Here is a 22,107-nt window from a genome sequence, read left to right on the forward strand (position 1 = left end):
TTCGTGTGGTTGCACTTAGTCCCCCTATCTATGTCAATGATGAAGATATTAAACAGTACTGGTCCCAGTATGGACCCCTGAGGGACACCACTCATCACCAATCTCCGTCTGGACATTGAGCTGTTGACCACAACCTTCTGGACGTGACCATCCAACCAATTCCTCATCGACTGAACAGTCCACCCATCAAATCCATATTGCTCCAATTTAGAGAGAAGGTCCCCCTATCTATGTCAATGATGAAGATATTAAACAGTACTGGTCCCAGTATGGACCCCTGAGGGACACCACTCATCACCAATCTCCGTCTGGACATTGAGCTGTTGACCACAACCTTCTGGACGTGACCATCCAACCAATTCCTCATCGACTGAACAGTCCACCCATCAAATCCATATTGCTCCAATTTAGAGAGAAGGATGTTGTGGTGAGACCACGTCAAAGGCCTTACAGAAGTCCAGAAGATGGCATCGGTAGCTCTTCCCTTGTCCACTGATGTGGTGACACTGTCATAGAAGGCCACTAGGTTGGTAAGGCAGGACTTGCCCTTAGTGAAGCCATGCTGGCTGTCTAGAATCACCTCCCTGTCCTCTATGTAACTTAGCATAGCTTAGCTTCTGGGAGGATCTGCTCCACGATCTTCCCAGGCACAGAGGTGAGGCTGACAGGTTGGGTCCTCCTTGCTACCCTTTTTAAAAAAGGGGCATGGTTTCCCTTTTTCCAGTCTCCAGGGACTTCACCTGACTGCCAGGACTTTTCAAATATCATGGAGAGTGGCTTGGCAACTATATCAGCCAATTCTCTCAGGAGTCTGGGATGCATCTCATCAGGTCCCATAGACCTGTGTATGTTCATGTTCCTCAAGTGGTCTTGACCATGATCCTCTCTCACAGTGGGAGGGAGTTGGCTTTCCCAGTCCCCATCTTGCAGTCCATCCACTTGAGAGGTGTGGGAAGAGAGGTTGGCAGCGAAGACTGAGGCAAAAAACTTGTTGAGTACCTCAGCCTTCTCCTCAACCATTGTTGCCAGTTTGCCAGTCTTGCTCATGGGTGGGATGGGGTATACTTTCTTTGACTGTCTGAAGTCTTCTGTTTGCATGGTTTTAAAGTCTCAATAGAGTCCTTGATGGATGGAGATAGTTTGCCTTGTGAGCAAAGGAGATTGCAAGCTCAGTGCACAGTAGATTTAAGGAACAGTTTAAGGGCATAGCAGGGTGCACCCTTTCTGGTCTATCCATGCTGTAGTCTTCTCGGGAGTGGTGGGGGAACCCAGGCTTGCTGAAAAGTTGATGCTGGATTCCTTCCTCACTTTTCTCTTTGCGAGGCTAGCTGCCTGCTGGTAGTTTGCTTTGGAGCTGCAATCCTTTCAAATCCTGTGGTTTTCCATAGTTACCTTTTATTTAAAATGTGTGAAACAGGATCCATGCTAATGGTGTTGCACTTCCCAAAACTTAAGGCAAGCCAATTCACCTCTTGCATATAACCATGTGAGTTAGGAAACTTCACCTTAACTTCAGCATAAAAGAAAAATGCTTTTTGACGATGTGCCAATCCTTAAGATAGGTGAAAAATATAGTTGTTGTTCTAAAAATTGATCTCCTTAGTTTGATTCTTGTGAATCCCTAATATCTAATCTCTGCCAAGAACTTTATACTTCTCTCTCCTTTTTCCTTACCACAATTTATTTTCAAGTGGAAGTTGTGAAACTCCCTGTCCTTCCCCAAGCTCATCTGAGGCACAAAACCTACAGGAAAATAGTGTCATATAGATATGTTGCATAGCCCATGTAAGTCCTTTCATTTAAGTGATGTTCTTAAGAGATTGTTGAAGGTGCTGGATGAGGCTGAGCCTGCAAGTGGGACTTTCTGGGAAATTAATCTGCGTTAAGTCTCAGTTTAAGTTCCCTGATGTGGGGTGAAAAGCATCTGAATGATTCTCTGTTGTGTTGTGATTTTTGCTGTTTAAACAAGAGGTTGAAGTGCCACATGAAAGATAAGTGCTTTCTCCAGCTCAGCAATTTGTGGAGCTAGCTGTAAACTAACAGTATGGAGACACAGAGAAGGGCTTATGTTTCACTTGCCTCAAGAAGTAAAAAGGAGTAAATGTGTCTAGAAAGGCTGAGGGGAGACCTTATTGCTCTCTGCAACTACCTGAAAAAGGGGGTTGTGGTGAGGTGGGTGTTGGTGTCTTCTCCCAAGTAACAAGGAACAGGACGAGAGGAAATGGCCTCAAGTTGCGCCAAGGGAGGTTTAAACTGGATAGTAGGAAAAATGTCTTTACTGGGTGAGTGGTCAAGCATTGGAACAGGCTGCCCAGGGAGGTGCTGGAGTCACCATTACTGGAAGTATTCAAAAAACCATGTAGATGTGGCACTTCGGGACATGCTTTCGTGGGCAGGTGGTGTTGGGTTGATGGTTGGACTTGATGATCTTGAAGGTCTTTTCCAACCTTGATGATTCTGTGATATGAAATAGCTTTCCAAGGTATGGAGATAGGCATCCTTACACTTTACTGCATGTGATCGCAGATCCTCAGAAGAATTAGTGATATCAGTGGACCCATCCTTATGTTCTTCTTGGCTCTCTGGAACCCTGCTTCTCAGACATCTCTTTGAAATAGGTTTCAAAGCTGGTTCAATAAATACCAAGCTGCATGGGAGTATCTTAACGATGAGAATCGGAAGATGTACATATAAAAGAAACCTGTCTATGGCACAGCCTTTGTGCTTTTTCTTTGGCTTGACAGCAGTGCTGACATAATGCTTTGTTCCATGAGTTATTGGGTCGTCAGTGAGTTTTTACTGGTAATTGCTGTCTCAGTGACTTCTATTGATCATTTAATTTCTGCCTCCAAACAAGTAGGAGCAAATATTTTCCAGCCCTTTTAACCTCCTTAACTTCTCATTCGTGCTCTGCTTCCCTCTCCCCTGTGGCCAGCCCAATGCAAATAGGTGGACAGAAAGATTAATAGAAGCGAGGAGATGTCTTCCTCTCAAGTGCCCTGTGGCTTGGAGGCTGTTATTAATAGCTGAAGTAAAAAAGTGTTTCATAACCATCCTCTTGCTCCAGCTTCCTTGCCAGCCCCCTTTCCTTGGTCCCTGGAGAGAAAGTGTGAGCTCATCACTTTCCAATGCAAATTCAGCTTTTGGTCTCATACTTGGATTCTTTTCTTATCCTGGGTGGAATATTCTGCCAGCTGGTTGCTTTGAGCAAGCTGCTATCTGCTGGGATATCCATAGAGCATGTGGGGAACTGGTCTAGCAAAACCTGGTCAGGCACCTTCTTTTTCCTCTGCTCTGAAAATGTTGCTATCTGTGCAGTGCATGTGCACATGTCTGCGCCGTTGTCTTTACTCACGCAGTGGTTGAAAAGGAAATTCAGATATTTCAATGTGGAAGCAGAAGTTGAAATTGAAATGTAGGTGTTCCAGTCTGAAACATTTAGAAGTCCCCATGTGGAATCTGGTCGTATACAGCCCATTCATAGTAAAACTGGTGTGTGTGTGTGTGTGTGTGTCTGGAGATCCATAATCTTCATGGATTGCTTCCATTTCATGTGTACTTTGTATCTGATTTTTTTCCATCTCTCTAGACATCTAATGGATACGTACTGAAAACAAACTGGCGGGTTTTCATCCCAGATGACCTGGGAAGAATGGGAATGGCATACTGTCATCTATTATGCCATTTCTGTATGGGTAGTACAGTATAGTACAGTATGTTGGATCCTTTCAACCATCCCCCCTGCTATGTTTTCATTGGGTTTTTACAAGACTTCTTTACCAGGTGAGCATTGTATAACAAGTTTTACTAAGCTAGAGGCTCAGAGAGAACCTTTATATGGAAATCAGGCAAAATGAACTGTAAAAGAAAAATGGGAGGAAAAAAGAGCAGGAAGGTTCTGCTTGTCACTCTGAAAAAAACCTTGCTCACTTTCCTAATGAAAATCTTTAAGCCATACATTCTGTTAATGTATTTGCTGGGTATGTGCCATTTCAGGGACAAAGTGTTATTTGTCTTATGAATGTCGCATCCTTTCAGTGGCTGCCAACTTGGTGAATACAAGCAAGATTTTCCTTCAGGTAAAACAGGATGCTGTTTTCTTCCGAGCATGTTTTGCTGAAGTTCTGTGTTCATTATGTTTTCTGGTGGTCACGTACACCACATAGGTTAGATCCACGTTTCTAAATAGTGTGGTACAACAAAGGTGGATTTGTAACAAACAATTGGTGGTTAGGACATAATGCTCATTTTGTGTGTGTTTTCAGGGAGGGGATGTTACTTCAGACTGGCTCTGCTCTTGCACCATTAGTTGAATTCCCTTTATCTCATGTTCCAATTCGCTTTATTTGCAAAGAATCTAGTTGGCATGGTGTTTCAGCACATAGTGTTATTAACCAAAACATGGTAACTAGAGATGATCAGGAGGTAATTTTCAAAAGTGCGCTCCTGGTATGTACTAAGTGTCAGCATAGACACATTCTTTGTCTCTCCCAGTGTGTGACCCTTGGGTCTGTCTGTGAATGGGGAAGGCGACTGTATCACATTCCTCTCTGACTTTTATATGAACCTGTAAATGGTGAGTAGAAACTGATAGTACACCTCTGCACACTTGTAAAGGTAGCCCTAGGGGCTGGCAACTTAGTCTTAAACCCAAAAGACACAAACCCCAACCTGTGAACTGAAGGGAGGCATCAGCCCAATTTCCTTGAAGCCCACTGCAAGCAACAACCAGTACCAGAAGTTGTTCCACTTTACCTAGGACAAGTAGCAACAAGTCTTACTGGCAGATCAAACTGAACCTCAGTTCAGGATGATGCCAGAGGCAGACAGGAACAAATATGATCTCCTCTTCTAAAAATTTGGCCCATACTGCAGCTGCAAAAACTATCTTGAGGTCTATTAATTAGAACATTGGCTTCTATTTATGCATACAAATTAATGAATATTCATCAGACATGTTGATTAAGGAGATGGCGTTTGCATATCCTTCCTAGATTTTTGGACTTTTACCCTTAGATGTTCTAGTATTCAAGATATTCATGTGACACTAAGGGAAATTCTGATTAGGTATTAGTGGGGAAAAAAAAATTCATAATGAAAGTAGTCAGATGTTGGAACAGGTGCTCAAAGATATTGTGCACCTCTCTTCTTGGAGGTATTTAAAACTTCACTGGACAAGGCCCTGAGCAACATGAACTCTTTGGATTTAATTTTAACTTTGAAGTTGTTCCTCCTTTGAGCAGGGGATTGGGCTGCTTGACTTTTAGAGGACCCTTCTAACATAGCTGATTGTACAATTAATGCAGAAGAGTAATGTTCCTACATTTTTGGCATTAATATATTTATAGATGGGCACAAATATGTAACTAGTACTTTCATGGTTAGTATTACTCCAGAGGTAAAGAAATAATCCTGTTAAGTGTGTTGCAGTACTTCCTAATGAAGCCTCTGCCTTCATTAAGAAGATAGTTAACTAGTTCATTAACTAGTCAGCATATCTGACAGCAATTCTGTCATAGCAGCTGGTCAAGGTAGACCCTAATTTCTCCTCTTACCTTCCTCCAGGGTTTAGTTTGACCAGTTAATGCATGCTGAAACTGCAACAACATTGCCTATATTAAGGTATCTCCAGATGAGTTCTGATATTTCATATTAAATGATTTAAAAGACTGAGGGCAGCACATACAGCTGAAGGCAATAATTCTTAAGTTGTGCCAGCCTGAATGGCCAGGACTGGTTTGGAGGCTGCATAAAATGTCAGCAGAATTTAACAATGAACTTTTCCAAGGGAGACAAGACTTTTAAGACTGAACACTAACAGATATATATGCCACATGCAACTGCTTTGTGTAACCTGATCCTAGCCCTAAGTATGATTATAGCCCCTGGAAACCTTACCGAAATGTTATGCTAAGAAAAAACTATAAACTTTCTCTGCTCTACAAATTTTCTGAAGATAATGTGAAACAATTAGCGGCTAAATGACCAATCTACGTCTTCTGTCAGGCTGGTATGGATATAGCCACCCAATGAGGGAACAGCAACCAAACCATGGGATTAAGGCAATCTCTCATACAGAAGGCAGTTTCTCATAATGAATAGCAAATATATGTAGTGAGTGCAGTTTGCAAAGCCAGAGGCTAAGATTTCTTTTCCTAGGAAATGTTTGTGTAGTAATTCTCAAACAGATTTGTAAAAACTAGAGCTAGCACAAAGGGTGAATTTTGTGGAATAAATTGCTCCATACAGTTCATCCAGAGGTATCTACAACACAGAAGAAGAAAAAGCTGCCTGGAGGTAGCAAAGGCTAGAACATCCATGTCAGTCTTTTCAGGGAAGCTCATCATATCAAAAGCCTTGGCAGAAAACATAATAAAAGAAATACTAGCTGTACAGTTGAATCCTTCTTAGAAATCAACATATATACTACAAGAGAAGAATGGGTACCACCTGGTTTCAGATCTCTGCATGTTACAGAAAGCAAGGTGACCGTCATGTCAGTGCTGGCTTCCTGTGAACTCTGGAATGGCCAGGCCGTAGTTCATCCAGACCAAGTGAGCTGCTGGTTCCTTGTATCAGTCTTAGATTCCTGATTGCCCTTACCCAAGGATTGCTGCAAAAAGTCTTAGAGTGGGAGGAGTTCTTAGGTGTAGCTGTGAGCTCTTCAGCTACCAAATGTAACTTGTTCACAGGCATTGGGCTAATCTGTACGTGAATGTTACGGATGGTTCCACAATCTGCAACCCTGAAAGTTGGGGGGAAAACAAAGTGAAGTCTTGAAACCCGCATTGGCAGAGGGGGGGAATATAGTAGGATAACCCCTGTAAGTCTTCTGTGTGCCATCTTGGGCCAGATCTGAAGTGGTATTACTAACTCTTACATAACTGCTCTCACAGATTACCAGTTTCATGAAAGACCATCTGAAGGCCTACTTTCTGTTGTCAGCAGTCAGATGAGTTGGTCTGTATTATGCGGAAGAATAACTATATGATCACAGTGACAGTGTAAATTCCTGAAACTTGACAACCACCTTTGCAAAAGTCAAGCTGACCTCACAGGGCGAATGCCTCTGGGCACTTCTGAGATCCAAATTTTAGGACTGATGTGACCAATACCCTGGTGGCATTTTGAATTTTCATTCTATTTCTTAAATTAGCCAAACGTAAAGACTGTTTCTTGGAGCAATTTGAAAGTGTTGAAATGTGATATTTAAAGGGGGATGGGGGGCTTGGTGATGAAGACAGACACTGGCCCAAAAGTTCTGAAAAATGTTGTCTGTTTTCCCACCAGACAAATACAGTGTGGATACCAGCAGTATGACCTTCCTTTTAATTGATCTCAACCCTGTTCATCCTAGAGTGGGAGAATGGTTCAGTCACCCATGCCTTATCAAACAATTAGAGGCCTCTACCGGCGTAATGTTTACAGCCCTACTAATGCAGTGGGAGCTGAGCTTCACTAGTAGCTGAACCAATGTTAGGATATTGGGATGGTTTTGAAAATTGAATAGAAAAGAATTGCACAATGTTTTCAGGTGATATTCCTGCTATAGCACAGCTTAAGGATTTTCTTTGTAAAGGAGAGAAGAGGAAATATTGTGTAATAATGAGGTAATGTGGAGCAATGCTTAACAGATATGGGAGGGGAACTGTTCAGGTAGGTGTCTCAGTAAGAAGAGTGGCATGTTTGATGCTGTGAATATTTAGCTGCTATGGATGAAGCTATCGCTAGTTTCCTTCTCTTAATTTTACTTGGCATCTGAACTTTGCTGGAACAGGGGGTTGCCAACCACAGAGTTACAGCTACTGAATCTCCTCTGAGCGTCTGTGCTTACGAGAGGATGGTAAGGCAGTTTTGCTCTGTATGGTTCTAGTTGCATCTTCCTGATGATCCCTTTCCTAGCACTACGTGAAGATGTCAGCCACTTTTCTTTAAGATTTTCAGCAAACATTTCCCTTTGATCAGAGGAACATGCATCTGTCAGTGGAGCAGCTTTGTAGTTGTTTCATGTTTCTTGTGGCCAGCTATAACACTTGCTATGGGAGCTGCGTAGGTGAAAAAGCCCACTCACTGGTTTGCGCTATAAATATTCCTCCCAGTTATTTGAGCAAAGTACAGAGCTCAGCTGCACTTGCATTTGGTCTTTTTAAGTTAGTGCTGAAGTCTGGAGATGCTCCATAAGTTGCAGTTACCCAATTGAGGATATGGAAGGGAAACTCTGGTGGTTTTTTTTCTTACCCTTGCTTCCCTTCCCACCTCAGAGACTGGAGTGAGCATAGGTATTCCTTCATCTGAAGGTAAGAATTTCTTGGGGTTTTTCTGAGAGGACTTTCCAGAAGAGTAGTAGTTCTGATCCTTGCTGCAGTTACTGCCTCTGCTCTCCCAGGGGCCTCCAGGAACGGGATGTTTGGGGCTCTTGAACGTAGTTCTCTTCTGTATGGGACAAGTAGGGACACATCACGAAGTCTGAAATTGTCACTGCAATAAACTCATCCTTTTCCTAATTTTGATTGGCAGGTCTAGGCAAATGAAAACCTTTTTCTGATTGTCTAAGTTTCAAATGCTAATTCTCACCTCTAGCCAGATATATGCTGTTGCAGTTGCATTAATTCAGCAGGGTCACTCACTCCTGTGAGAACAGGTCTAGATAAATGGCTCATGTTTAAATGCCAAGCAATCGCAAACCTGGCCAGTTTGGGCCATGAAAATCTTGAGGTTCCCAGTACGATCCTGCCTGCCTCTCCTATCAGCAGTGGCGGTGTGGATGAAGATGGCCACATGCTCTCTCTGGCTGTTGCTGCTGTTCCAGAGTCTGAAGTAATTGAAGTGCTGGAAGCTAATAGAAGACAGCTCTGAAACACTCTGAACTAGATTCTCCTGAGCCTATTAAACTCGGAATTCAAAGGAGAGTTTAACAGCCTAGAGCCAAAAGGGTCCATTAGCTCATGTGGGCTGACCAATAGTATATCATAGACTATTACAACTCACTCATTTATCCCTTTATTGAGCCTAGCAACTTGGATTAGGCCTAAGTATCTTGAGCCCTGTAACAAAAAATTAATTAGGCTTACCCATTCTAGCAGTGAATGGCTAGTTTAATAACTCAGAAGCATGAAAATGCAGGAGCAGCATCCTCATCTGTCTGACTTGGGGGTCTGTTTCCCCATGTAAGACAAGTAGTGGGTACAATTCCCAGGTACAAATGAATTTTCTGTACTCTGCTCAGACCTGTTGAGTGCACGTAGTGGCCAGACCTGATATTTCAGAGACGAGTAGGGGAAAAAGGAGAACTTATCTCACCATGTACACTGAAGAGCACTTTATCTACAACCTGTTGTAGTCATAGTTATTGGCTAACAGCATGTTATTTAGAAGTGGGAACAGTGTTGAAATATGTTGAGTGGTTGGCAAGGAGATCATCGTGGCTACCATTAAACCATTGCCACTATAGTTGTACTCTTGGTTCTAGACAGTGTTTAAACATGTACCCAAGTCTCATTAAAGCTATGGGAAAGTAAGCATAAGCCCCAAATTATATATATTGCGAAGTGATGACCTGAATTCAGACCATAATCTTTTTCTGCTTTAGGTTTTGGCGATATAAGATACTGAACAGCTCACTGCATTACAACTAACAGTGTTTGCAGTAAGAATAAGAAGTCTGATGGACCTTGCTAGAAATTAGCTGCTTTGATTTCAGAAGAGGTGCTTTCTGCTGATTACTTTAAGAAATTATAGCAAATGGAACAGGATTTTTTTCTTCCTTCCTTCTGTATGCTTTTATTTTGAATCTTGGCTCTGTGTCCTTGTCTGCTATTCCATATAAATCTCTTCTCTGGGCAGGTATCTGATAACTTAAAGATTATTTTGTGACAAATAAGCTTTTTCCACTTTCTTGGCAATGCTTCTGATCCATGAAAGCAGCTGAACAAAAGGGGATAGGAAAACCTATAAGAAGGTAAGGTTATGATTTGGAGCTTTTTTAAAACTCTCTGCACACTAGCTGTCTCTTTTAAAATCTATTCTTGGTTTGAAACTTTAATTCTGGGCGTACATTTGGTGCCCAGATGGTGCAGACTCACACAGAAGCCCATCACGCTGTCAGGGCAGGCGGATACATATGTAAATATTTTGCCTTTTTCCCCTATAATATTTGGCTTTGTCTAGTCTAATTGCTGTCAAAGGCAGAATGTGAAGAATGCTGAAGAGGAGCAAACAATGAGGACCTCAAATGTTTATATTGCACTAACTTTGGAAGATGCTGGTAGACAGCGATGTAACTAATTTTGTTTCATGGGTTTTCTTATGTTGTGAATTCATGGTGTATGATCTAAGTTCATGCCAAGTAAAGTTTTTACAACCTGAGGTAGAAACCTGTATTTCTAGTGGCATAAAAGCATATTTAACCCCTTGGAGCTGCCTATATAAGGCTAATGGCTCTGCCTTTTCAGTTCAGGCTGACAGTAAGTGTTCTCTACCTGCCTCTTGGTGTGTAACACTTTCTTATTTATATAATTCATTGCTTCATTTAATTTATTCTATTGAGCACTTGTCTTAATGTATTTTTAATAAAAGCATTTCCAGCATAGCTGGTTCTCTGACCAGTGGTAGCTAGTAGCAAACAGTGTGGGCCAACCACATTAAGGATACCTATTTAGTTATGACAGGTCTGATCCAAAATACTGTAATAATGGAAAAAAAGATTTTCAGGAGCTTTGAATCTGACTCCTTAGCAAGAAGATCTAATAAAACCAGTGTTAGTTGAGGATGCTGGCAAAAGGGATGTAAGAAACTACTGTTTTTCATCAGTGCAAGATTGGTTGAACTATCACAGGCTTCTGCTCAGATGCAAAATTTGGTTAGGCTATATATAATTTATGGAAAGCACCAGGCTATGCCAGACCCATTCCTCTAAGGACACTAACTGCGCAGAGAAATGCCAGGAGATCAGGGCCTGGAGGTGTGATTATTGTAGAGGAAGGAAAGTGGCTGTAAAAGGAGAGTGTAACAATGTGACCGGAAGATAAACAGAAACAGCACATGGTGCTTTTTTCCATGGAACATAGATGAAATCGTGACTACAGAGGGGAAAAAATTGCCCATTTCAGACATTCATGTTGCCATCTGAGGCTCATTATTCAAGGATGCCAATAAATTCTGTTTCTGAGCCTGCTATGAAAGTGTCTGGGTACCTTCAAGAGACACACTATAGCCTATCATGTATCCTTCTGCTTGTCTTGCTTCTTGGCTGTGAGTTGGAAGGGAGTCAGGAAAATTGCTCACTATCTGTATATATTTTCCCTGTGCTTTTTATATTAGTGAAGGAAAGACACAAAATAAACATCTTTGATCTCTCCTGGACGATGGGTATTGAGGCACATTATACTGCATGATAAGCTAAGACATGAATTTACAGTTTCTACAGAGTAGATGCTGGTATGCCTGCTACTAGCTCATGGTTCAGAAAAGAAATGAAAGGAGGAGTGATTTGCCACATATATATCTGGCGAAAGCAGATGCTCTGGCAGCTACTGCAGGGGCTTTGGTGTATCACAAGTTTGGATGTGAGCTTACCTTACAGGTAGCTTGTGCTTGTCATGGGCTAAAGACAGCATTGGTTGTCACAGTGGACTGATGGTAGGGACTGCTTTGCTCCTAACCTTTGTATTTGTTGTCAGTCCCATCTGGTCTACAGCTGGGAGAACATGTTGCACTCATTTAACGGCACTTTCTCCTCTGCATTTTGCCCTTTCCAGGAGCAATTGAGCGGTGCACGTACATCAAGTACCACTACTCCTCAGCAACTATTCCCAAGAATCTTACCTACAACATCACCAAGACAATCCGCCAGGATGAGTGGCATGCCTTGCGTAAGTGTTGCTGGCTTTCTTCTCCGTTCTCCTTGTGTGCAGAGTAAGGGAGGTACTTGCTGGTAAATGAGAATGGAGGCTTTGACTGACAACCTGCTCAGAGTCCTCTTCTCACAGTTTATCTTTGTAGCAGCCTGATTGATTTGTTCTTGGGACCAACATCTCTGTTTCTGCTGCTGAGTAGAAATTCTGCTGAGGCATGAGAATGTGGCAGTGGGGAAGAGGCATTTGTATGCAGAGATTAATATTGAGTTAAATACAAAAAATGAATGACAAAATCAATGCCCTATTTTTTAATTCAATAGAATGCTCTGTACATGAGCGTATTCTTATGCAGTTCATACTGCTGTGGAGTTTCCTGCTCCCAGGAGAATTCATTGCTCGCTTTTATTGTCAAATATGTCTTGCTGCCAGCAGCTCCTGGGTGAGTGTGGCATCACTCTCTGAAGACCTAGAAAGAGAAATGCTGCACCTGTTAAGGCACAGGAAAGGAGCTTAGCCCTCAGTGATAATTGTAGGCAGTGGTCACGAACTTGTACTATTTGCTGAAGCAACAAGATCTGATAGGGATGGAATTGCCTTGGGATGTATTGGCTGGCCATAAAGCTTTTCTTCCCATCTTAGAGATGGAAAAGGGTTTTCACTGATAAAATGGAAGAGGTAGGATTTCACAAGCAAGGATGCCACTGAAACTTGCTCTTGTTACTATGTAGTCATGGGAACTGATGAATGTCCTCAGCTCCTCTGTCTCAATGGAAGCAGTTAACAGCTTGAAGATGGCAGCGGCTGAGGGATGCTGGTTCTAATTGAAAACCTTGAAAGGTGGTAGTGAGCAGCTACTGTCCAGACTGTGTCAATCTGAGAAATGTGTAAGACCCCTGGTGTTCACAGGACTTTCAGTCTCTTGTTTCATTCCGGCCTTATGGGGCTGTTGCTTTGGGAAGGTCCTTTTAAGCTCTGGGGAGGAGAAGGTGTAATGACATAGTCAATTTTCTGCATTGGTAAGGTCAGGCCTGGTTTGAGACTTGTTGGTGCTTGTAGGCCCAACAACCTATGTGGCAATCTCACTATTTAGTGTAGGAATTATTGTCCTGAAGTTCATCTTTATCTCAGCAAAGGCTCAATTACAGGGTTATTCTGAAACTGTTTGTATTCTTTCCCCCCCGCATCATTACTAATATGCCTGGCCATGTAAGATGCTTGGCATGTGTATCCCTTAGTGGGATCAGCAAGTTCCTGAGCTGGGTGTGTTGGCAGCTAACAGGAGCCTTCAGTAGGGCATTCATCAGTCTCCAAAGTGGCAGTCTAGACATACTGCTCACAGATTTACATATCTGATTTGGTCTCAGGGTGAGGCTGCTTGTTCCCTCCCTGTGGAGGGTACACCGACTGTGGGTGTGCATGCATATTTCTGACCCGAACTTTCTTACTAGTTCAAGAGTCAGATAAGCGTAGGTAGATTCAAACTTCAGTTCTATCTAAAGACAGGGAAGGAGAGAAGTACTTTGAAGTGCTCTCTTCTCCAGGGCAGTTAGGTGCAATGGTGAGTGCTTGATATATGGGGTTAGCCACTGGGGAGGATCTGGAGGTCACTGCATTTAAGAATGAACTGAACCTATATGACTATTTCCTGTGTAGGAACAGTGACCTTGCTGTTCTTCTCTAAAACATCTGTTTTAAAAGACAAGGGCAATACCAATCTTTTCAAATGGTGTTTTGGTTGAGGAGGATGTTCTCCCTTTGTGCTGGAGTAGACATAAAGTGGGGTAAGACTCTAAGTCTCTTCACAAAGCCCTGTAATTTTAGTCCCTACCTTAACAGCTGACCAGGTTCTGTACCTCTGGACTAGCTTCATCCAGGGCACAACTATTTTAGCTTATCACTGCTCATCCCAAGGTAGAATAGTGTTTTTCCAAGTCAACCTGGCCATTATTTTCCTCTGAACAATTTCCTGTTTAGAATTTCCCTTTGAGTGTTGTGACAAGCAACGAAAGGAGCAGGGCCAAGGCCCATTGTTCTTCCTGCTCTTGCCATGGGTAATTTCTTGGATCTGTAGTATGGGATGGCAAGAAAGTATTTCCTGATGAAACACTGTGGCAAAATGGCATCCTGGAGAATTTCAGAGGAACTGGAAAGGTGAAACAAGGGTGTCTGCTCACCCTATTGAAGAAAAACGCCTCTTCCAGGCTGAAGCCACTGCTGTCCTTTGCCATATTTGTATTTCAGTAGTGGTTGTTTTCCTCCTCTGGTGCATGGGCAGCAAATAGTGGTGCCTGCGAAGCAAATTTGTTGCTTTGCCTCCTTACTGGGTTGGGGATCAGAAGAGAGGGCTACAGCTGTGCCCAGCAGACTGCTTTTTTCAGACTGGCAGGCAAGATTGATGCTCCAGCAGTTTTCCTTGAATTGAAGGAGGGGGTGAGGGGCAATTAATTTGAAGCTGAGGACCTCACGGCACCAGTCAGTGCAGAAAGCAGATATTCTTCTAGCTGTGCTGTCAGCTATGCTAAAAGAACACAGGAGAGTAGCTGGACCTGGAGGAATGGTTGGAGCTGACTTTATAATTTTTTATTTTATCTTTTTGCATTCTGTTTGACATTTTCAAGATGGAACTTTTGCTTCAAATTGATTGCCTATGGCATCAGGAGCTGAGGAAACGAGGCTTCACTTCCCTGCAATCACTTCCTCTCAACTATCTCTGGTTAAACAGGGATGGAGGGAAGAATGGTTTTAGTATTGCCAGCTCTTGCCTGTCAGGAGGTAAATGTTCATCTAATCAGACAAAAACGAGTGTCTATATGAGCTGTGAGGGGAAGGGAGAAGGGAAGGAAAGCTGTGTCCAACAACTTTGAGCATGAGTAACTGTCTTTTTATGGAAGAGCCAGTGTAATGATCTGATTGAGTCACTATTAGGCATTTACGCTGTCACATTTTGGCCCCAGTCTTGTGCATAGAAACTTGGTCTGTAGTTCGGGCTTCTGAAAAACTCCAGTAGCATCACTGATGCTTTTAGAAATGAAGGTATATATTATTAGAACAAAAATAAAAAAAATCTGAACACTTCTATATTTATTTGCATATTGAGTTCCACGTAGTTTATGCTGTTCTTGTAGGTTCACTTCGTGTGCTACAGATTTGTGTTCACAAAACATGGGGAAAGTGATCATGGCAGGGACTTGAGCTGTGGAATACAGTACAGGCACTGGGAGGGGTGAGAGGCATTTTCAGGTGATAGAATAAGCACTTTAACTGGATACTTGTACTTTAAGAAAGTTGACCATAAAAAAGGAGGCTATGTTGATGCTAATTTTTTTCTCTTGTCCAAAAAACTTCAGGAAACCATTATCTGGTATATTATGGCAAATAAGGTGAAAGGCTGTGTTTGCTTTGGAAATGGTAGTACCACCAAGGCAATGAGGGGATGCGATACATTGTTTGGCTTTTTCCAGGGACCAACAGCGCTGTTCTCTAAAGCCACTGTGAGGGGTAAGGCACTCAAGGCCCCCAGAGTATTTAGTCTACTGGCTTATTCTTTGGAGCAAAACAGAAACCTGTTGGGTTGATGCTGTTTTGTACCATCAAAAGGACTGTAGGAAGGTCATTCCCCCCCTTTTTTTTTTTTTGGCAGATAGGCTGTAGAGAACCCAGTCTCTAAACTGATCTTCTGCTGCAGTCTACGAAACAACTGTTTTGTGAAAACAGGCAACCACGGCATGGAAGGCAGATGCAGAGAACAATTTCTAAGTATGCTTAAGTCAACTATCTACATTTCATTGTCTTTCTGGGAGAGTTGGATTAGAAACTTATTATGAGGAAGCAGTGCGGAAAAGGGAGGAAGATACAGATAAGAGGAGAGGGATTGTCTTCATGCTTTCTCAGAGCCAGTCTAGCATGATGATGCTTTATTTCTGCCTCTAGTTTATTTTGTTTATATCTTATGTTTTCTTGCTCATTTTTACCTTTGAACATAATTGTATTTACCGTGGGACTTCTTTGTGCATCTATTCCTTGAATGATTTCAACAAGAACAGCTGTGTAGGTACTACAGGATTGTGGGTTATCCTGCTGTGGGCTCAGACCTGCCTGGAGCCTCACAGGGCTGATGCATGTGGGTCACTCTGCAGTCTTCCTCACTGGTCTTGGCAAGGGCAGGGTAAAAGGGGGCTTTTCCAGAGCTACCTTCTCTCCAAGGCAGGTGAAGAAAGTATTGTGGCTTTAAAGTGCTGCAAACAAGCAAAATGCTGATGTGTGTTCTTGAGAAGTGAGATGATTTTTTTCCCCCCTCTCTGAGAACGTCACACAATTGCCTCTTCCCTTTCTCCTGCCTTGGTAGCTGAAATGGGACAAATGCTGCATGGTGCTCAGAGCCTTTGTATGGCAGAGTTCCTAGTGGCTTGTGCTACATCACGTGAAAGTCTCCATCAGAAGAGAGATGAAAAATTCTTCCTTCTTCCCAAAAGCTTTTATTTTGCTGACTCATAGAGCCTATCATGCAAGGTAGATAGCTGGGTCTTTAGGTCTGTTATTTTTGTTATTTTTCTTTCCTCCCTACGTATCACAAACCTGAATTTGCACTTTGGATTAAATGCGGCCACAAAAGAGGGAATTTCTGTTTGTCTGATCTTCTTCAGCTTGCCATTGCCACCTAGGCCTCTCTTCCACAGCAGACATATTTTTGTGTCCAGGAACATGGAGTGCCGCATCTGGGCAGGAAGTGGCTGGAATTGCTATGGAAACTGATCTCTTCCTGCACAGCTTAGAAATTGTGTAACCAGACTGCTTTAGAGAGAACCAGTTCACAAATAAGTAGCTGATGCTTCCTGAGAAATGGTTAAGAACTTCCTGTGTTTTTTGGAAATGCTCCTTACCTGACACTTGGGATCTCCTTTGCCTTTCTCCTACCCCCCGCCAAGTCTACTGCGGGACCACAGAATATGATGTTGGTATGAAGAGTGGCATTGCCAGGAGAAGAGGAACTATAATGCCTTGTGTTAATTGGAATAATAATGTTTGTCTGTGCTGTTGAAAACTGCAGTAATCCTGTGTTTCTGGTGGTCTGAAAGCCATTTGCATAAAATGAAGTGTGAAGTCAAAAGTAATAGCCTGGCACATTCTGACAGGAGCAATATTGGAGGAAATGAAGGACTTCTACAGGATATAAAGAGTGGTAATATTTTAATTCATAGAGCACCTATGCTCAAACCTGAATGGATTTTATCAGCCTTGATGGTCCGAACTTCGGGGGAGATTAAGGCTTCCTCATTTAAGCCCACAAAGCACTCAAATACCTCCTTATCAGTAAAACTACTGGGGGGCAGGGCAGGGCTGGAAAAATCTTTTGTGGGGGTCAGTTGTTGCCACTGTCATCATTACCATAATTGACACTCTGGAAAAGACTGTAATATCCATACTTCTAATTTCGACAGGCTTCCCAAGCCTTCTCATTCCATGGAACAAAATGTTGAGATTTGCACAGAAGGTCAGTTGATAGCTTGACAATGTATTAGTAACACCAGTAGGCTCACGGGCTTGACCCTGTCTGCTTTTATAAGCAACAATAAGTATTTCATTGTTGTATCTGTATCAAGTGCTGACCTGAGAGAATTTTTGCTTTTGTGTCTTCCTAGGTGTTTGAAACAAACAGGCAGCATCCCACTTTTCCTGCTCCTTCCTTCCACTCTCTCCCCCATGCTCCCTTGGGTCTCCTTCCATTCCTATCTTCCTCTACAAGGAAATGCTGTTTCGTTTTTAATTAGCTACCTTAACCCCCCAGATGGAGGTGCACCCTGAAGTATGATACAGTCCTGCTGGTCAGTGCCATTTGGCTGACAATATGATGTCATTCCTCAATGCATTGGTTATTAAAGCAGACTGGGCAGCCATCCTGGAGGTTAGTCAGGCGGCAGGTGCTCACATGCCTGGAGGTCTAGTGTTGTTGGATCTCCACCATATTCATTCCCATAGCTAATGACCAGGTGGTAGTGACAGACCTTCTCATTTCCCTCTCTCTCTGCTGTGGGGTTTTCTTCATATCCTGCTATTTCAAGCTAAGATATAAAAATGTTTTTTGGCATGAAAATCTAAGACCTATTTTGAAATCTGTAAGGGATTTTATTGCCTTCTGCTAGGCTTCATCTTAGGATCTGCTAATATGGCTGTGACCTTAATATGTACAGTAGTTAATAGCTTTCCCAACTGCATACTACTTTCTATTTCCTCTGCTACCTTTGTTTCTTAGAGACAGATGAGCAGGGAAGGAGTAAGGGAGGAGGTCAGTAGACCTCCCAGTCTTGAGTTGACAGGAGTAACTGAGTAGAAAACATGGCCAAGATTTGTGAAGGGAGGAAATAAGGACAAGGAAAGGGGTAAAACTTTGTATTGATGAGTTGGAAGAGGTGGGACAAGGGTTTACTAAACATTGAGACTGGGATAAAAGCTGGAGTTCTGAACTGGAACAAGTTGGAAGGGAAGGTGCAAAAATGGCCAAGCTCTCTGTGTGTGTTGGCGGGGGGTGGGGGATGAACAGGGAAGGACCCCCTCCAAAGCCCTGTTCGAAGTACAGGTCAGGAGTTGTACTGCACATCTACTGCTAACACACCTGTGAAACACTGGTAGAGGGGAGGTCTTCATCCTGCTCTCTCAGCCAGCAGGTTCTTCCTCCAGCTCACATAATGGGGCTTAGAGGTGAATCAGAAGAGTCTTAATCTGTTGATGAACCACTTGCCACTCTTCTGAATCGGTAAGAAACCCCAAACTAGAATTCCTGCTTTTACAGTTTGTTTTAAAGTTAAGAACATAAAATCAGATGAGCATTTTAAAGGTTGCAAACACAAGCATGTCAAGCTAGGAGATGACACAGTTCAGGCTGCATATTGGCCTTATTTTATCTCTTCTGAGCACAGTCATTATGAAGTCTTTAATTACTGTAATCACATACTGTGTTCTCCACAGGACCCCTGCCTGTTCCATACATTTGGGATATTCTGTTTCCATTCAATGGAGTCTTCAATGTTTGGTTTCTTTTTCATTGCTTAATGTATAGTTGTTGGCCTTTTTATTGCAGAATACACAACTCTTGATTCAAAGGCAAAGTTAACCACTTCATGAGCTTTGCCACATTTCTAATTGTTGTATTGAAGCATGATGTAAATAAAAATGTGTTAATATTTAATAACCTTTTGAAGCAGGATATAATTTCCATTTTAGACCTGGAAATCAAAGTTAACTGGTTTGGGTGCTTTTGGGTGTCCAGTTGGAGGTGATAAAGACTTGGCTTTTACAGTAATTACCGTTAAATAGCCTTTTATATGTTCAGAGAACAGCTCCCTTTTGACTTTCAGAGCAACTGTAAGTGCTCCACACCCTGTAAATCAGACTTCAAATGGTCACCCAACTCACACTGGGTCAAAGTAAATGAGGAAAACATGGCTAGGGATGACCTCTAAAGAGATTTCTTAGACTAATTGAGTTATCACCAAGGACTTTTGGGGTAAGTGTAGAGGGAAGGGCTTGTGTGAGGAGGAGGGGGAGCTGTATGTCAGCTGACTGATCTTGACTCTGCCTGCTCTTTGCTAGAGGAGTTACATGTTGTACTTTTTACACTGACCATTTCAAAGGGCCACATTCTTTATTTTCGAACTTTGGCATGCTTGACTTGGCAGGCTTCATAATGTTTTGATATTTTTTGTTATATACTGTAAGTGCAGGCACTTGGATTCATCTTGACTTAGGTGATGTTTTACGTTGTCTCCCACTGTTATATTGGAAAAAAGTCATGTTTTCATCTTCATCATTGAAAAGAGTCTTAGCGTATTTATAGAGCTGTTCTGAGTGCAAGAAAATTGAGAGCACAACCCCCTCCAGCCTTTCTGGTGATTTTTTGCAAAGGAGTATTAGAGACATTTTTGCCTGTTGCAGTGTGCAGATGCTGACAGGTAAAACATACCATCCGCTAATCATTTCCAGTCATTCAGCCAGTCAAAATATAGCTTTATTAATATGCATACAGAGCTCTCTGTTTCCCTTCTCTCCCTCTTGAGAGACACAGAGGGGGAGAGATGGGCGTTTTTCTATGTCTCTTGGCTAATCAAGAATGATGTCTTGTGCATTCTTAGGGTGAGAACACAGGAAAGAACAAACAGGATGATCTAATGGGTCTCTTCCATCTGACTTCTATAATTTTTGATTTATATACCAATTTAATGCCTGGTTTATGATGATTTATATCTCAGTTTATTTATACCCCAATCTGATGCCCCACCCCACACTGTTAGTGAGATGAAAGCCAGCCAGCTAAATATTTCAAGGTGATTACATGCCATATGCCACACACAGAGTTAGTAATGGGAAGTAAGTGCTTCCTTGCTTCTTTGCAAGAAGAAAGACTTAAGTGGAACACTTTGGAAATGAGACTATTGTGATTTGTTCACAAAGCCATGCACCATCCACAAGGGAACATCACAGCAGCTAGCATGAGATAGATGCCAACAAACTTTGAATCAAACAACCTGGCTTTGACCCTGACAGAAGCTGCAGGCTGAAACATGTAGGTGTTTTTGATATGTTGATAGCTACTAGGCAGTGGTTGCCATTTTAATTACGGTTTTGCAGTTATGCTCTTTGTACATTGAATTACAGAATAAACCCAATCCTCATGGACAGCCAGGACATCCTTCTACTTGCTACTTTGAAAAGATCTAAAATGTGTCAATATTTATGTGTGAAAATTATAATGCAGCTTTACATCCTTAGATTCTTGTATTGTTAACTGGGCCATGATGATTTTGGCCATGTCAGAGCTGAATGTTCTGGCCCAGGAAGACTGGATGAAGCTGAAGGATTTGTCTTGGGGCCCATCCCGAGACTCCTTTAATTGGCTGGGTGAATCACAGTTTAGCTGTTCAATTATTCCCTGCCCACCTCCAGGAAATGATTGCACAGTTGGTGAGGGAGTAGAAAATCAGGAATATAAATCAACTGCAGGTATCTCCTGTGGGACTTCAGAGTTCAGTCTTGCAAATCTCATCTGGCTGTTCTGGATGTAGGTTATATTTAATGGAGCTTGAGCCTGCATGTCCCTCTGCATCACTGGAATTATGACAGCTAATTTGAGTCTCTCTGCCACTAGTACGTGCAGTTGATCAATATCTCTTTCATAAATACAAACTCTCATCTCTGCCTCCATCAGCTTTGTCTTTTCTGGCTTGCCCTTTGCATCCCTGTTTCTTTTGTGTTTTTTTTTTTCCCCCAAACTTGATTCTCATCTAGATATCCTGAGAGAAGGAAATCAATGGAAGAATATCACTTACTGACCTAAGAGGGGCTTCTTTGCCATACACAGCTAAGGCTGTAAATAATTGAGTAGGGTTCCTGTCTTGTCTTTTCCTCCCATAAGATTTGGTTTATTAAAATTTTATGGGAGGGGACATGGAGGTGGCTGAATTACTGGTTTTATCTGATACAATCTTTAGCAATGCATTATCTTGGTAGTAGCTGCTCTTCACTCATCATAGGCACACACTAAATCAGTCTCCCTTCTAGAATCCATTCTGCAGCATGTTGTTATCTCATATTTGAGGATGATGTAATGCCATTCTTTATGGCACTCTCATGCCTGATTGTGTTGCTATGGGAAGAAAAGCGTTAAACTACCAAGGCAAGGCTTAATTTTTTTTCCCAGTATCAGGAGGAAGTCAGTAGTGGCATGAATCCACATAGACAAAGATTCTAATTGGAAGGGAGCAATAGGCTGAGGACTAAGAGTTTGGTTCTTATATTTATACCAGAGTAATTCCACTGAAACAAGAATAGAACAACAACAATTCCTAGACGATAATAATGCAAAATCAGCATCTGGGTGCAAAATACTCAAGAAATTTCAGAAAAAAAGTGTTCCTTGAGATTCTAAATTTTTTTGATATTTCAGTGAAAATGAACAGATTCCACAATTACACTTTTCTGTTAATGCTGCTGATTAATGGTGTGTAGTGCACTAACATCCTAGCATCTTGAAACACTTGGGCAATGGTTTTCACTCAGTATCCTGACTTAAACAGGGCGCAGAAGGAGGAATACAGCCCAAGAACACCCATTTCACATTCAGGAAAAAGAGTTAGAGAAGTTAATTGACCTGCTAAATGTCATGCAGAGAGTGAGTGGGAGAGCCAGAAACAGAACTCAAGTCTTTGGACTGCCACTGTTGTAAGTGCTAGACAATGCTGCCTCCTGTAGTGCCAGAGAT

At 42.2% G+C, this 22,107-nt stretch overlaps 1 protein-coding gene across 1 annotated transcript in view; it reads left to right on the forward strand.

The window, feature by feature from the left end:
- The window catches only part of LOC104623034 (transmembrane protein 178B-like), a gene marked incomplete at its 3' end in the record, with an annotated part of 63,838 nt that extends 51,968 nt beyond the window's left edge, over positions 1-11,870 (forward strand). The window contains exon 2 of the mRNA XM_010289980.1: positions 11,757-11,870. Within this exon, the coding sequence (XP_010288282.1) occupies positions 11,757-11,870 (114 nt within the window). The remainder of the gene's footprint in view (positions 1-11,756) is intronic.
- Between the last annotated feature and the right edge of the window lie 10,237 nt (positions 11,871-22,107).

This window comes from Phaethon lepturus, unplaced genomic scaffold, assembly GCF_000687285.1.
Source record: "Phaethon lepturus isolate BGI_N335 unplaced genomic scaffold, ASM68728v1 scaffold14586, whole genome shotgun sequence".
Taxonomy (NCBI): domain Eukaryota; kingdom Metazoa; phylum Chordata; class Aves; order Phaethontiformes; family Phaethontidae; genus Phaethon; species Phaethon lepturus.